We start from the raw sequence: 17,500 nt of genomic DNA on the forward strand, positions 1-17,500 counted from the left end.
CATTTGACGCAACCGACCGTGAATGTACGTAAATATCTTTTTGTCAACCATAGATATTTCATCAATTATTACAATTTGTAGATCAACGTATTTAGCGCGCAATGTATTGAGCTTTTCCTCCCCCAGCGGCGTGTAGGGGAGGGAAATACTTGTACCGATACTAAATGTTGAATGGATAGTAGTCGCCTGTAAATTATATGCTGCTATCCCTGTCGGAGCCGTTAATAAAACGCTGACATTATCAGGACTATGTAGGAGCCAATAACCGAGACGCCTCATATTGAATCGCTCTAATCAGGTGACTTTTCCCAGTGCCTGCTCCACCCGTAATAAAAACGTGTAATGGGTCAGGGTTCTTGCCTGCAACTTTCTCTAAGCAAAATTGCCGTATTTTGTAAAAAATAGACAGCTGTTGCTCGTTCAGAGTTCTCACAAGTGAAAGACCCTCTTTACGACTCATGACATTTGCTTTCTCCACATGACCAATTTGCTGATTGCTCACGGCCAAGTCGGGAATGGGCTCTTGCTCATGCTCAGAGTTAACTCCCTGCATCTTCTCTCTGTTCTCCTCCTTTGACTCCAACCTCTCAACTTCCTGCTCTGGGCAGAGCAAGCCCCATGCATCCTCTAAGACGTCATCACCGTCCATCTGCTCCTGGACCTCCTCCAGGTCCTCAGTCGCAAGTTCAAAGCAACACCTGTTTGAATCAACAATCGATTTAACGGTATGTAGGGACCCGTCACTCAAACGAACTTCTCCGTTTTTATAAAATTCCTCAAACGTATCATACGGAGGCGGCTTAAGGTCAGCCTCAATGCGATATGGCAGGAATAACTGAAGGATACTTTGATGAAATAACTCTGTAACTTTAGTCTCAGAAAACCGCGCATAACGGAGGACTGCAGGCTTGGTCCGTGTTCTCTTAGTAATTGCACCCAAACCATTTTGTAACATAATTGGCTTTTTACATTTGTCAGATGGACAAAGTAAGCGATATTCGGATACCAATGTCGCAATGCACATGTCATTAAATGTCTCGTTATGTGGTCTACCCAAGTAACGATCAATCGTGTTTCTCATCCAAATATCGTCCGGCCTTTCCTCATCTATTTCACTTATGGGTCTGCTCATGCGAACGATATTATTGCCTGTTGGAATGAATTCAACCTTGCGTGAAAACTCTTTAAGATGCATCCCTGGTATTACACGATAGACAGCTTCCTGCGCAGAGACATCTCGATTATGAAGATAAACGCTGCCTAATTTTTTAAATGCCTCTTTTGCACTAAGATTACCTTTGGAAGCTTCTTTTTGCGCAAACCCATTTCTCTTTCTGATTTGGAAATATATGAAATAATGTACACGACACAAGCCCACGCATTTACAACAAACTGGATATCCATGTTGGCATTCCAGCAAATGAATAACTTCTCGTTGTAGTTATTAATCCAGACTTCGTCGAGTTCCCTGGCCAAAACTATGTGTGTGTGTCCGCCTAAAACACTGTAGACTTGTTCAAAAGTGAACTGCGATAACCCCAAGGACGCAAACAAATCCTGAGCACTAAGAGACAGGTTATTTTCATCAAGAGTAGCCTTCTTAAGCGCAGTCATAATAACTTCAGCTTGTTCCCTTGTAACAAGTGGGACAGATTCAGGGTCCAGCTGTTTAATAAACGTACGCGTCAATATCGGGCGGGGAAAATTAAAACGGCACACCTTTTTACCTTTCCTACATGTTTTGGAGTGACGTTTGGAATGCTGCTGCACCGAAGTAACTTTTTCCAATACATTTGGGTCTGAGGGTCGTTTACACGTGACATATTGATCCACAAAGTTCAGGACCTCCTCGTCAGTGTTGACACCAAGTTTAGGGGGGTTCTCTACCCAAAAGAGGGCGTGGCAATGTGGGCTACCTCTCTGCTGGAATTCTACACGATAGAAATAATCGATGATTTTACCGATGGGCTGAGCTGGTGCCAAAATAACTTTACGCAAAAATCGGCGCCAACGGGAGTCAAACATGCGAGCCGCGGTTACAGGGTGACGACGCAAAAGGTCACATCTCTCAGCCCAGTCCAAATCTGCACCCTCCGGGTACCACCTTCCTGCTTTAAGAGTGTTTTCAGTAGGCTTGGCCACCGCAGATCTGCAGAGCTAAATGAACAAAACCACGTCGGAATACCGAGCTGACGAATGGTTGCAAACAAATTTTTTTGTGCCAATTGCCAGAAGAGCGGTGTTCCTCTTATAGCCGTCATAAATCGATAACCATTATCAAACTGTAGTAAATCTTGTAAAGTTCCTTCACCTGCAGCAGCATTACCAGAACCGGAATGTCCCTTCCGCAAAGCTATGGACACTTTTGACACAACCTGCTCAACCTCCAACATGTATAATGCCAAAAAGAGAAACTTAAATTTTTCTGCAAATCTGCCATCCACATGCATTAGTCGGTTAACAAAATATCGGCACAAGGTTAAACGTGTTTTCCGAGGGGTATGAAACGTATTGCGTCCAAAGCATTTAGCTTCATTTTCTTTATCCTTTAACAAACTTACCGGGCTGTTACCCTCAGCCGGAGCTAAATTTAAAACACCTTCAAAATAGTGGTCAAGAGCCTCCTGCCCTATATCAGCAGGCATGAAGAATGTGTCCTGGTACATGCAATGCCGCTGTCGATCATGGACAAGCTCATCATCCAATTCGGCTTGCTCCTGCTCCACCTGATTAGCCATTAAATCCATGTCCGCTCGCGTACCCATAGCCGCTACGTTAACGTCCGCTCCCGTACCCATAGCCGCTACGTTAACGTCCGCTCCCGTACCCATAGCCGCTACGTTAACGTCCGCTCCCGTATCCATAGCCGCTACGTTAACGTCCGCTCCCGTACCCATAGCCGCTACGTTAACGTCCGCTCCCGTATCCATAGCCGCTACGTTAACGTCCGCTCCCGTACCCATAGCCGCTACGTTAACGTCCGCTCCCGTATCCATAGCCGCTACGTTAACGTCCGCTCGCGTACCCATAGCCGCTACGTTAACGTCCGCTCCCGTATCCATAGCCGCTACGTTAACGTCCGCTCCCGTACCCATAGCCGCTACGTTAACGTCCGCTCCCGTATCCATAGCCGCTACGTTAACGTCCGCTCCCGTACCCATAGCCGCTACGTTAACGTCCGCTCCCGTATCCATAGCCGCTACGTTAACGTCCGCTCGCGTACCCATAGCCGCTACGTTAACGTCCGCTCCCGTATCCATAGCCGCTACGTTAACGTCCGCTCCCGTATCCATAGCCGCTACGTTAACGTCCGCTCCCGTACCCATAGCCGCTACGTTAACGTCCGCTCCCGTACCCATAGCCGCTACGTTAACGTCCGCTCCCGTACCCATAGCCGCTACGTTAACGTCCGCTCCCGTATCCATAGCCGCTACGTTAACGTCCGCTCGCGTACCCATAGCCGCTACGTTAACGTCCGCTCGCGTACCCATAGCCGCTACGTTAACGTCCGCTCCCGTATCCATAGCCGCTACGTTAACGTCCGCTCGCGTACCCATAGCCGCTACGTTAACGTCCGCTCGCGTACCCATAGCCGCTACGTTAACGTCCGCTCCCGTACCCATAGCCGCTACGTTAACGTCCGCTCGCGTACCCATAGCCGCTACGTTAACGTCCGCTCGCGTACCCATAGCCGCTACGTTAACGTCCGCTCCCGTATCCATAGCCGCTACGTTAACGTCCGCTCCCGTATCCATAGCCGCTACGTTAACGTCCGCTCCCGTACCCATAGCCGCTACGTTAACGTCCGCTCCCGTACCCATAGCCGCTACGTTAACGTCCGCTCCCGTACCCATAGCCGCTACGTTAACGTCCGCTCCCGTATCCATAGCCGCTACGTTAACGTCCGCTCCCGTACCCATAGCCGCTACGTTAACGTCCGCTCGCGTACCCATAGCCGCTACGTTAACGTCCGCTCCCGTATCCATAGCCGCTACGTTAACGTCCGCTCCCGTACCCATAGCCGCTACGTTAACGTCCGCTCCCGTATCCATAGCCGCTACGTTAACGTCCGCTCCCGTATCCATAGCCGCTACGTTAACGTCCGCTCGCGTACCCATAGCCGCTACGTTAACGTCCGCTCCCGTATCCATAGCCGCTACGTTAACGTCCGCTCCCGTACCCATAGCCGCTACGTTAACGTCCGCTCCCGTATCCATAGCCGCTACGTTAACGTCCGCTCCCGTACCCATAGCCGCTACGTTAACGTCCGCTCCCGTACCCATAGCCGCTACGTTAACGTCCGCTCCCGTATCCATAGCCGCTACGTTAACGTCCGCTCCCGTATCCATAGCCGCTACGTTAACGTCCGCTCCCGTATCCATAGCCGCTACGTTAACGTCCGCTCCCGTATCCATAGCCGCTACGTTAACGTCCGCTCCCGTACCCATAGCCGCTACGTTAACGTCCGCTCCCGTACCCATAGCCGCTACGTTAACGTCCGCTCCCGTACCCATAGCCGCTACGTTAACGTCCGCTCGCGTACCCATAGCCGCTACGTTAACGTCCGCTCCCGTATCCATAGCCGCTACGTTAACGTCCGCTCGCGTACCCATAGCCGCTACGTTAACGTCCGCTCGCGTACCCATAGCCGCTACGTTAACGTCCGCTCCCGTACCCATAGCCGCTACGTTAACGTCCGCTCGCGTACCCATAGCCGCTACGTTAACGTCCGCTCCCGTATCCATAGCCGCTACGTTAACGTCCGCTCCCGTATCCATAGCCGCTACGTTAACGTCCGCTCCCGTACCCATAGCCGCTACGTTAACGTCCGCTCCCGTATCCATAGCCGCTACGTTAACGTCCGCTCCCGTACCCATAGCCGCTACGTTAACGTCCGCTCGCGTACCCATAGCCGCTACGTTAACGTCCGCTCCCGTACCCATAGCCGCTACGTTAACGTCCGCTCGCGTACCCATAGCCGCTACGTTAACGTCCGCTCCCGTATCCATAGCCGCTACGTTAACGTCCGCTCCCGTACCCATAGCCGCTACGTTAACGTCCGCTCCCGTACCCATAGCCGCTACGTTAACGTCCGCTCCCGTATCCATAGCCGCTACGTTAACGTCCGCTCCCGTATCCATAGCCGCTACGTTAACGTCCGCTCCCGTATCCATAGCCGCTACGTTAACGTCCGCTCCCGTATCCATAGCCGCTACGTTAACGTCCGCTCCCGTACCCATAGCCGCTACGTTAACGTCCGCTCCCGTACCCATAGCCGCTACGTTAACGTCCGCTCCCGTACCCATAGCCGCTACGTTAACGTCCGCTCCCGTACCCATAGCCGCTACGTTAACGTCCGCTCCCGTATCCATAGCCGCTACGTTAACGTCCGCTCCCGTATCCATAGCTTCCTGTTCTTCCCTCTCAAACTCATTAACCCACTCCTCATTAAAATCAATGTCTATATAATATCGATTGTTTCTTTTAAGAAACTCAATGGCCCTCCGCACACGCTCTGTATCCACATACTGATACTCGTATTATAAGAAAGTTTGCGCTTAAGTTTTACCGGTAACAAACAACCGTCCATATTGCTACGCGGCAAGAGCTTTACGGTCTCAGTAATTCGGGAGGGGACACAAGTCGAAGGACCATGCGCTCCTCGTTGACCCCCCTTTGGCAAGGCTAGAACTTGCATAAAATGTATATTAAGTGCCACTATATGCTGTTCAACGGTGTTCAAGCACGCAAGTTCGGGTGGAATGTCGTCCAGTTGTAAATTATTGACTGAACTTTCAGCTGGCATTTCACCTTTACAGAGTTTGGAGTTACATGTGTAGCAGATCCATAAACTACCTCTGCAATCCAAGAGGGGGCATGGAGTTGGACACTTTTGGTCGCATGTATGTAAATAAGCCTCTGAGATACAGGCATCAGCTACAGCAGCACATTTAGGTTTAGCCATAAAGTCTTCCTTTTTACAAGGTAAGACCTGGTTCTTAAATAAGAGTTTTAAACACACACAACAAACATATTCTGGACCATCTTCAACTTCCTTTATGAATTGTTCCATGACAAAAGTGAAGTTTTCCAGTTTTTGTTTCAATTGTTTTTTACTTTTTGTGTATGCTTCTCGAGTTTTATTTTTAAATTGCTCATTATGGCGGTATTTTTGTTCAACAAGTGCTTTAACTTTTTGTTTATGAAGGGGATTGGTCTTGTACTTTTGTTTACTGGCTGCTTTGACATTTTGTTTGTGTTGTACATTAGCTTCATATTTGTTAATGCTGGCAGCTTTAAGTTTGTTTTGATATTGTAAATTAGCTTCATATTTGTTAATGCTGGCAGCTTTAAGTTTGTTTTGATATTGTACATTAGCTTTATATTTGTTAATGCTGGCAGCTTTAAGTTTGTTTTGATATTGTAAATTAGCTTCATATTTGTTAATGCTGGCAGCTTTAAGTTTGTTTTGATATTGTAAATTAGCTTTATATTTGTTAATGCCAGCAGCTTTAAGTTTGCATTGATATTGTGAATCAATGCTGTATTTATTTTTAAATGTTGCTTTAACTTTTTCTCGATAATGCATATTGGTTATATATTTATGCATAGTTGCAGTCTTTATTTGATTTCCATAGTCTATATTCACATTATATTTATGTTTCTTTGCAGCCTTTTTCCCTTCTCTATACTCTACATCAAGTTTGTATCGTACCAAACAACGTTGTTTAACTTGTTCCCGTTGTTGTATATATTTTTGCTTTACTGTCTGTTTGATCACATCATGATGTTTGTTGTATGTGTTTTTCTGACTCTTTTTCTTTTTCTTTAGCATGTACTTTGATAACGCAGTTTTTTTGATTGTACTTATGTCATCATTATCTGTTGGATTAACTAGTGATTGGGCATCTTCATTTTTAGATCGAATATGGTAGCCTTTCAATGGTAATGCAGAGAATTGGCAGCATTCATAACAACCGTGAGTAATAGGTTGTTTGACGCAAGTTACAGTTTCATAATGATTATTAATATTTTCCAGGTAAATGCCTTTGGTTGACAAAGGCTCAGTAGTACAGCTGTATTTCAGCCAGTGTCCGTTATATAAAGTATAGACATTTACGCCTAAATAATCCGCGGCGGCATGGATTTCAAGTTCTGTGGCCCATGTGCCAACCAGACGCATTTTTGTCGCACTGATATATTGTTCAACAGACAAGTGGCCTTCGCGCAAAAGGGTTTTGTATTTTTGAGCGTCATTTTGGAGCTGTTTAACAATCGCAAGTCTAATTTTCCGATGATATTTTTGCGTGCCACTAATTGCCTGCGAAACAGCGCGAAAGAAACAATTACCATCCGCAACAATTTTGTCTTTTTGACACGGCGTTCCCAGTGGCCCTATAGTTTCAGGATCTGCTACACCAAACTTCAGAAACTCTGCCTTTAGGAGTTTGCACAAATCTTTGCAAACACCTTCACCAATAGGATTGAAGAACAGGGCTTTGTCTTGAACACCAGTGCACAGCACATCGAAATCACCGTCTGTGTCTTTCGTAGTTTTAAATGCATCTTGGGGTACAGAAGAAACTTCTGCAGACTTTTTACGCTTTAAACCCTGGCTGGTGGTTGGGGTTACAGAAGGAGAAACTTCTGAAGGCTTTCTGCGCTTTAAACCCCTACGGCTGGTGGTTGAGGTTACAGAAGAAGCATCTTCTGCGGGCTCTTCACCCTTTAAATCCATCAGACTAGCGATTGGGGGAACAGATGGAGAAACGTCTGCTGGCTCTTTGGTTGTGGTTACAGAGGTAGAAACTTCTGCAGGCTCTCTGCGCTTTAAGCCACTCAGACCATTTGGACTTGCAGGAGACGCTTTGGTCGCTTTACGCTTCAAACCCCTCACACTAGTGGATGGGGTAACAGAAGGTGTAACTCCTGGAGGAGCTCTGCTCTTTAAACCCCTCACACTAGTGGATGGGGTAACAGAAGGAGTAACTCCTGGAGGAGCTCTGCTCTTTGAACCCCTCACACTAGTGGATGGGGTAACTGAAGGAGTAACTCCTGGGGGAGCTCTGCTCTTTGAACCCCTCACACTAGTGGATGGGGTAACTGAAGGAGTAACTCCTGGGGGAGCTCTGCTCTTTAAACCCCTCACACTAGTGGATGGGGTAACAGAAGGAGTAACTCCTGGGGGAGCTCTGCTCTTTAAACCCCTCACACTAGTGGATGGGGTAACTGAAGGAGTAACTCCTGGGGGAGCTCTGCTCTTTAAACCCCTCACACCATCGGCAACAACAACATCAACGCCAGTAATCTCAAATGGTTTTGAAACGTCTTCATAACCGCCAGCCAAAGCACTAAAATGACTGGACACAGCATCAATGCTTTTAAAATACACAACCACGCTCTTACCATCATAGTGTACCAAACCATCAGCACCGCGCGAATGTGAGTCGACCACTGCATATCGACCATTTTGTTTAATAACTGCGCAAGTGGTACCACCGAGCGTGAAAAGACATGTGTCATACAACGCAAACACCTGTTCTAAACCACAATCTAAGGTCACGCACAAGCCCACATCAATCATGTCGCTCTTTTCAACGTTTACATCTCCGGCAAGTGAATCACTGAAAGCAAATCTGAAACAACGGCCATCTACAACCCACGCAGTTGGCAACTCCGAAACAAGTAGCAAGCCTTTAGTAAATCCACCTTGACGACGCTTCTTGTACAGTTCATCCCCGAGTTTCAAAACCCTGTCTAAATGCCTCTGTTCCCATGAAAACACACTGGACACTGTGTGCTTGGCTAAAGCCACCAGTGAAATCGCCACACACTGTAGACCGGCAAAAAGGAACCTGCGATCATTCTGATTAAGGCTACCCCTAACCGCAGGAGGTAAAACATCAAGCTGGGACTTAGCTTTGTTGTCAGCTGGTGGGATGCTGTGTAGGGAAGGCTGACTGGTCACAGGAGGGCTGAGGCAAGGAGAAGGTTGTCTGCCGTATGTGGTCTTGGGAGGGCGGTGTGGAGAAGGCTGGGTTACTGGTGGGGGGCTGGTCTTCTTGAGAAGGACAACAACATTAGCGTCTTCAAATTACACAGATTGTCTATTCAGTCTTACTGCAATACAAAAGGTTTTGTTTCTGCTGCCGTAATATTTAAATAAATTAAACAATTAAGTTTGGACTTAAGTTGCAAAATGGACAAATTTGAATGACTATGGACCAAATGGGACTCATATCATGAATAATATGAGGCGAAAAGGTCTTTAGTCATCTTTTATTTTTGATTTCATATCTTATTTATTTCAGGGACAGTGCATACTAATAAAAATATGCCAGAATTAGCCAACATTCTATTTTTCATATGTAATCAGCCTAAAAACAGGGAATAAAGAAATGACTTTCTGTTTGAGCAAAACCAAAGTTATAAAATAAAAACAAAAAAATAAAAAGTATAATTAAGAATACACTAGCAATTAAGTATAAATAAACCATATTAACTCCCCTGGTCTGTCAACATCCCTGGGGTCTCCTCCACATCTCCCACCTGTAGCCACAAACAACAAATATGTATTACATTACATTCTGTACAAACTTCATTAAAAAACAAGAATAAAAAACAAACCTTGTCCTCCAGCAAAGTGTCCATCAAGACCACACTAGTGGGGGACGTCCCTGGTGTCACGTCTTCCACAACTGCCACCGCCTAGAAACAATTTAACATTATGAATAGGTAACAAACCATAAAACATTATGAAGCTCTTTAAACCCACACAAACCTGGTCCTCCTCCATCTCTGAGGAGCTGGCAGGTGAGCCGGGTCTCACCTCCAGAGCAGGTGCTGCCTCAGTCTGTGTAAAGAAAAGTTGCTTTTAGTCAACGTGTTTTCTAATCATTAACAGGGCAAATTAGGGATGTGCAATATTGGAAGAATCTAATTGCGACATTTTGGATAAGAATTTAATTAGATTCACGATTTGTTTCATTTAAGTTTCAACAATGGGATTGGGTTAATAGTTCACACTTAAACTTAAAGACTGAAATACGCAGATGAGCTGATAATCTATTAGACTCACACATCTAAACCATTGTTTGGCAGAATAATACAAATACCAAAAACTGTAGTCTTTGTGAGTTGCTAATTAGGTCCATTTAAAAATTGTGATTACAATTAGATTGAGGTTAATTTGGCGTGGCTAAAACAGTCTAAATGTGAACGGAATCAGGACTTGAGCCGTGCAGAGACTGGAAAAAGCAGCACTAAAGCAGTTTTATACAAATACTAAACAACGTCTAAACCAGAACTAAAGTAAGTCAAAAGCTGAACTGAAGCAGGACTAAAAAAACAGTTCTATACCAATACTTAAAGTTTGAAGCAGAATTAAATCACAACTAAAGCCTATAGCTGGTTTAAAGTAAGGCTACAAAAGGACTAAGCAGGACTACACGGCATGGGGAAAATATGCAAGTCCAAATTTTCTTACAAGAATTACAATTAGATTTATGATAAATCTAATCTATGTTTTAACAATAACATTCTGTTGAAAGTTTACATTTAAGTCTAGAATGTAAAGTCTGAGTGTAAAGTCTCACCTGCCGCTGGGAGCAACGTCGCTTTGAGGCAGCAGGTTTGAATGTCTCTCGCGCGACATCCTCCTCCATCCCAGATGTGGAGGTGACGGGTGTTTGGCCTTTCACCACGTCTGCATAGGAGGGGCGGGCAGGTGAGCGACCTCTCACCTCCAAAACCGCCTACAGAATCACACACACACACATGAGGAGTGGCATCTTGACATGTAAATATGAGCACATTGACACCGACATGGCCCCCCTCTGATGCGGGTGAGGTGCTGGAAGGTGAGCGGGGTCTCACCTCCACACGGGGAAAGGAGCGTGAACGTGAGCGGCGGTCCCTCACTTCCACAACAGGCTATAAAACACAAAACATAAGTGAGTTGTTATAAATGTCAGACATTAAATACATGCGTTCATGCCACACCCACCGTCTGCTCCTCTGTCCCCGATGTAATGGGAGGTGAGCAGGAGGGGCTCACCTCCTCAGCCATTGCCTCGACCGCTCCCCTGGGCTGGCACTTCCGGGCAACAGCTTTACGACGTCTCGCGTGAGGCGTCTTTTTAAAAAGGAAAAAGGTAACTTCTTTAAACATTTGCTACATCAAAGCATAACATCATTTTACACAACTCATGAGGAATTACCTTCTTTCCCTTTGGAAAGCTGCGACTTGACTTCACAAAGCCAAGGCGAGATGGAACAATCTTGTTCATCTCCATCAAGATAGCGGGGTTGAACACTGTGGGCGAGAGGGGGATGGAGAAGACGGTCTCCACTTGTGGACATTAAGCAAATGTTTTAGCCCACCATATTAACACCAAGATTGCCACTCACATAAAGTCCTTATCCAAACTCACCTCCTTTTGAACCAGCCGAGCCCGGGGTCCCACAGGAGAGGTCTGCAGGGCCCTTGACCGGTTCTTCTGTAACAGACAGAAAATCAAACAGTATTCAGAGATGTCTGTTAATGATTTTTTTTATTCATCATCAGGAAGAAGTGAATCAGTCCCTCCACTCACAATCAAAGCTCTATACATACAATACAATACATTACAGGTAACATTGCACAAAGTGTCAAAATGTATTGTTAGCTGACCAAAACAAACACACGTTGTCCAAGTGGCAGAGCAGTGACGTGTTGTGACTGACTGTTTTGCAACTGTGCAGTTTCCTTAGTGACCAGTGGTGTGTGACCTGGAGCTTGTACAGTAATGCCTGTACAAGCTCCTCTTTAATGTTTTTTTGTTTTGTTTGTTATCAGCGCGAGAGAGGTTAAAAGACACACACACCTTTCTGCGCCGTTCAACCAGTGTAAAGTCATCAGGGGGTGGAAGTGGCACAGGAATGGGATCGGTGGGAGCAGGTGACTCCAGTTGTATGTAGCAGGCCTGCCACAACAACTTCACGAAGATCACCATCCCATGATTGTCACTCAGATGAATCTGAGAGAGAAATAAACAATAAGCATTCATTACAAATAAACAGAGCTAAGGTTAGACTTTAGGACGGATCAGAGAACTTCAACTGGTCTTTGAAAAGGAAACACCAGAGTTTGTACAAAATGTAAGATAGGCTTCTCGTTTAATTTTAAGATATGCTGAGGAACTAAAGTACCGCCAATGGATTGATAAAGCTGTGCAAAGAGTCAGAGATAAAATGACTACTCACGCCATCCTTGCTCCACAGCTCTCGGCGATTCATTGGGAAGTGCTCAGTCACCGGGAAGTAGTGGGTTTCTTTGAAAACAAACATGTAATCACATTAGATTTCTGTGTTAAATATATTATTGGTATATAATAAAAGTGTGTGCAGATTCACACGTCTGCACCAAAGCTGCAGGTATGAAAATGAGATTATACTGTGAACATACCCAAGTCCACTGCAACACTTTGAAACTTTTCCCTCAGAAGTGTTTGGGGCTCCACAAACTGAGCGATACGAGTCGGGAAGTCCATGACCACAACCTGTGTCAGACATGAACATGTTAACATCCGGTGAAGTGAAATCAAATGAATAGATTGAAATATTATAATAAGAAACCCTCTTACCTTCTTAAACCGTGCACAGAGGTAGCTAAGGAGATGGGCAAACGCCTTGCCAGCCTCGGTGACGGTGCCAAAGGCTCTCAAGTCATTGCAGGGAGCGAGGAGACACACCAGATCAGGCTCTGTTAAATGAAGATTGAAGTCAGTATAGTTAAGCAGACAAGCTAAACTAACTTCGGCTAACACTTCACCTATGCGCAGTTTGGTCTTCTGCAGCTGATCATAGAGATCCTGAGATGAACCTCCAGGTGTCGAACTGAAGCCAAAGTAAAGACATCCCTCTGGCATCTCAACGAACCCATCCACGATGGCACGCAGATGGGAGTGGCCGATCACAAACACAAACTAGAAAACATATGTACAATTTAAAACTAGATTCCACGGCCACTGTAGACCCCAAAATATTAGAGTCACAAGCACAAGAGTCAAGGGCGCATGCAATAAAGCAATAACTCATTTGTGAGAGAGACATGGAGCGGAGGAGACATGGAGCAGAGGAGACATGGAGCGGAGGAGACACGGAGCGGAGAGACATGGAGCAGAGGAGACATGGAGCGGAGGAGACATGGAGCAGAGGAGACATGGAGCGGAGGAGACATGGAGCAGAGGAGACATGGAGCAGAGGAGGAGACATGGAGCAGAGGAGACATGGAGCGGAGGAGACATGGAGCAGAGGAGACATGGAGCGGAGAGACATGGAGCGGAGGAGACATGGAGCGGAGGAGACATGGAGCAGAGGAGACATGGAGCGGAGGAGACATGGAGCGGAGGAGACATGGAGCGGAGGAGACATGGAGCGGAGGAGACATGGAGCAGAGGAGGAGACATGGAGCAGAGGAGGAGACATGGAGCAGAGGAGGAGACATGGAGCAGAGGAGGAGACATGGAGCAGAGGAGGAGACATGGAGCGGAGGAGACATGGAGCGGAGGAGACATGGAGCAGAGGAGGAGACATGGAGCAGAGGAGGAGACATGGAGCAGAGGAGGAGACATGGAGCAGAGGAGGAGACATGGAGCAGAGGAGGAGACATGGAGCAGAGGAGGAGACATGGAGCAGAGGAGGAGACATGGAGCAGAGGAGGAGACATGGAGCAGAGGAGGAGACATGGAGCAGAGGAGGAGACATGGAGCAGAGGAGACACGGAGCAGAGGAGGAGACATGGAGCAGAGGAGGAGACATTGGACCTAATTGTACACTTTTGTGCTAATGAATACATTTAACCCGACAGTTTTGACTGAATTATTACAGTTTGGTAAATACTTAAATCACATAAACAAAAATCTGGGTCACATGGGAAAAAATAAGGAGAAAACTCCAGGTATTAAGTCACGATGTGTCAGTTCTGTTTCCATGGAGAATGTACCAGCTGAAGGGAACAATCATCACACAAACTTGTACAGAAAGGTCAAAGCGCAGAGACTAACTTACCAAAGACAGGCTTGTGTTTGGAGGCACGGTCTGCATCTGAGAGAGCACTTCTGCTGCTCTCAGCTGCTCCTTAGCAGCCGAAGAGCGCTTTAAACTCTTTAGGCGAGGCATCTGACGTATAATGTGGAGGAATAAGGACCGATATTGATATCATCAACATTAAAGGCTCAAATGTGCAAACGAGAAGAACCTGAGGAAGAGACTAACCCAGACATGACAGAGCTGACAGACATGACAGACATGACAGACATGACAGACATGACAGACATGACAGACATGACAGACATGACAGACATGACAGACATGACAGACATGACAGACATGACAGACATGACAGAGCTGACAGACATGACAGAGCTGACAGACATGACAGACATGACAGACATGACAGACATGACAGACATGACAGACATGACAGACATGACAGACATGACAGACATGACAGACATGACAGACATGACAGACATGACAGACATGACAGACATGACAGACATGACAGAGCTGACAGACATGACAGACATGACAGACATGACAGAGCTGACAGACATGACAGACATGACAGAGCTGACAGACATGACAGACATGACAGAGCTGACAGACATGACAGACATGACAGACATGACAGACATGACAGACATGACAGACATGACAGAGCTGACAGACATGACAGACATGACAGACATGACAGACATGACAGACATGACAGACATGACAGAGCTGACAGACATGACAGACATGACAGACATGACAGACATGACAGACATGACAGACATGACAGACATGACAGACATGACAGAGCTGACAGACATGACAGAGCTGACAGACATGACAGACATGACAGAGCTGACAGACATGACAGACATGACAGACATGACAGACATGACAGACATGACAGACATGACAGACATGACAGACATGACAGACATGACAGAGCTGACAGACATGACAGACATGACAGACATGACAGACATGACAGACATGACAGAGCTGACAGACATGACAGACATGACAGACATGACAGACATGACAGACATGACAGAGCTGACAGACATGACAGACATGACAGAGCTGACAGACATGACAGACATGACAGACATGACAGACATGACAGAGCTGACAGACATGACAGACATGACAGACATGACAGACATGACAGACATGACAGACATGACAGACATGACAGACATGACAGACATGACAGACATGACAGACATGACAGACATGACAGAGCTGACAGACATGACAGACATGACAGAGCTGACAGACATGACAGACATGACAGACATGACAGACATGACAGAGCTGACAGACATGACAGACATGACAGACATGACAGACATGACAGACATGACAGACATGACAGACATGACAGACATGACAGAGCTGACAGACATGACAGACATGACAGAGCTGACAGACATGACAGAGCTGACAGACCTGACAGACATGACAGAGCTGACAGACATGACAGACATGACAGACATGACAGACATGACAGACATGACAGACATGACAGACCTGACAGACATGACAGACATGACAGAGCTGACAGACATGACAGACATGACAGACATGACAGACATGACAGAGCTGACAGACATGACAGACATGACAGACATGACAGACATGACAGACATGACAGACATGACAGACATGACAGACATGACAGAGCTGACAGACATGACAGACATGACAGACATGACAGACATGACAGAGCTGACAGACATGACAGACATGACAGAGCTGACAGACATGACAGACATGACAGACATGACAGACATGACAGACATGACAGACATGACAGACATGACAGAGCTGACAGACATGACAGACATGACAGACATGACAGACATGACAGACATGACAGAGCTGACAGACATGACAGACATGACAGACATGACAGACATGACAGAGCTGACAGACATGACAGACATGACAGACATGACAGACATGACAGACATGACAGACATGACAGAGCTGACAGACATGACAGAGCTGACAGACATGACAGACATGACAGAGCTGACAGACATGACAGACATGACAGACATGACAGACATGACAGACATGACAGACATGACAGACATGACAGACATGACAGACATGACAGAGCTGACAGACATGACAGACATGACAGACATGACAGACATGACAGACATGACAGACATGACAGACATGACAGAGCTGACAGACCTGACAGAGCGTGTGCGCAGAGAGAGCGCGTGTGTGTGCGCAGAGAGCGTGTGCGCGTGCGCAGAGAGTGCATTTGTGCGATGATAACGAGACATGTTAATAAAAGTTAATTTTTCATTAATGACGTTATTCTGTTTTCCTTTCATTGTGACCGATTCAGAATGAGCCATGACAGGTGCCAAATGATCAGTATCAGTCCAGGTCTAGACCAGAGTCTAGGTCAGAGTCCAGGTCTAGACCCGAGTCTAGGTCTGAGTCCAGGTCTAGACCCGAGTCTAGGTCTGAGTCCAGGACTAGACCCGAGTCTAGGTCTGAGTCCAGGTCTAGACCCGAGTCTAGGTCTGAGTCCAGGTCTAGACCAGAGTCTCGGTCAGAGTCCAGGTCTAGACCAGAGTCTAGGTCTGAGTCCAGGTCTAGACCCGAGTCTAGGTCTGAGTCCAGGTCTAGACCCGAGTCTAGGTCTGAGTCCAGGACTAGACCCGAGTCTAGGTCTGAGTCCAGGTCTAGACCAGAGTCTAGGTCTGAGTCCAGGTCTAGACCCGAGTCTAGGTCTGAGTCCAGGACTAGACCCGAGTCTAGTCCAGGACTAGACCCGAGTCTAGGTCTGAGTCCAGGTCTAGACCCGAGTCTAGGTCTGAGTCCAGGTCTAGACCCGAGTCTAGGTCTGAGTCCAGGTCTAGACCCGAGTCTAGGTCTGAGTCCAGGTCTAGACCCGAGTCTAGGTCAGAGTCCAGGTCTAGACCAGAGTCTCGGTCAGAGTCCCGGACTAGACCAGAGTCTAGGTCTGAGTCCAGGTCTAGACCAGAGTCTCGGTCAGAGTCCAGGACTAGACCAGAGTCTCGGTCAGAGTCCAGGACTAGACCAGAGTCTAGGTCTGAGTCCAGGTCTAGACCCGAGTCTAGGTCTGAGTCCAGGACTAGACCCGAGTCTAGGTCTGAGTCCAGGTCTAGACCAGAGTCTCGGTCAGAGTCCAGGACTAGACCAGAGTCTCGGTCAGAGTCCAGGACTAGACCAGAGCCTCGGTCAGAGTCCCGGATTAGACCAGAGTCTCGGTCAGAGTCCAGGACTAGACCAGAGTCTAGGTCTGAGTCCAGGACTAGACCAGAGTCTCGGTCAGAGTCCAGGTCTAGACCAGAGTCTCGGTCTGAGTCCAGGACTAGACCAGAGTCTCGGTCAGAGTCCAGGACTAGACCAGAGTCTAGGTCTGAGTCCAGGTCTAGACCCGAGTCTAGGTCTGAGTCCAGGTCTAGACCAGAGT

The 17,500-nt window shown here is 46.9% G+C and overlaps 1 protein-coding gene and 1 pseudogene across 1 annotated transcript; both read right to left on the reverse strand.

The window, feature by feature from the left end:
• Positions 1–546: 546 nt before the first annotated feature.
• LOC140352428 (uncharacterized) lies at positions 547–2,897 on the reverse strand (annotated as a pseudogene).
• Positions 2,898–2,902: 5 nt separating this feature from the next.
• On the reverse strand, positions 2,903–12,530 carry LOC140352429 (uncharacterized). The gene is given in 14 exon segments (XM_072437736.1): positions 2,903–2,935; positions 4,821–5,542; positions 5,545–9,061; positions 9,628–9,708; positions 9,782–9,853; positions 10,596–10,754; positions 10,825–10,932; positions 11,006–11,134; positions 11,220–11,350; positions 11,433–11,498; positions 11,865–11,868; positions 11,916–12,017; positions 12,244–12,311; positions 12,446–12,530. Coding segments are annotated over 14 exon segments (5,277 nt in total).
• Between the last annotated feature and the right edge of the window lie 4,970 nt (positions 12,531–17,500).

The sequence above is a fragment of the Eucyclogobius newberryi genome, unplaced genomic scaffold (genome assembly GCF_026437365.1).
Source record: "Eucyclogobius newberryi isolate DKJ021-1_F unplaced genomic scaffold, fEucNew1.0.hap1 SCAF_85, whole genome shotgun sequence".
NCBI classification, from domain to species: domain Eukaryota; kingdom Metazoa; phylum Chordata; class Actinopteri; order Gobiiformes; family Gobiidae; genus Eucyclogobius; species Eucyclogobius newberryi.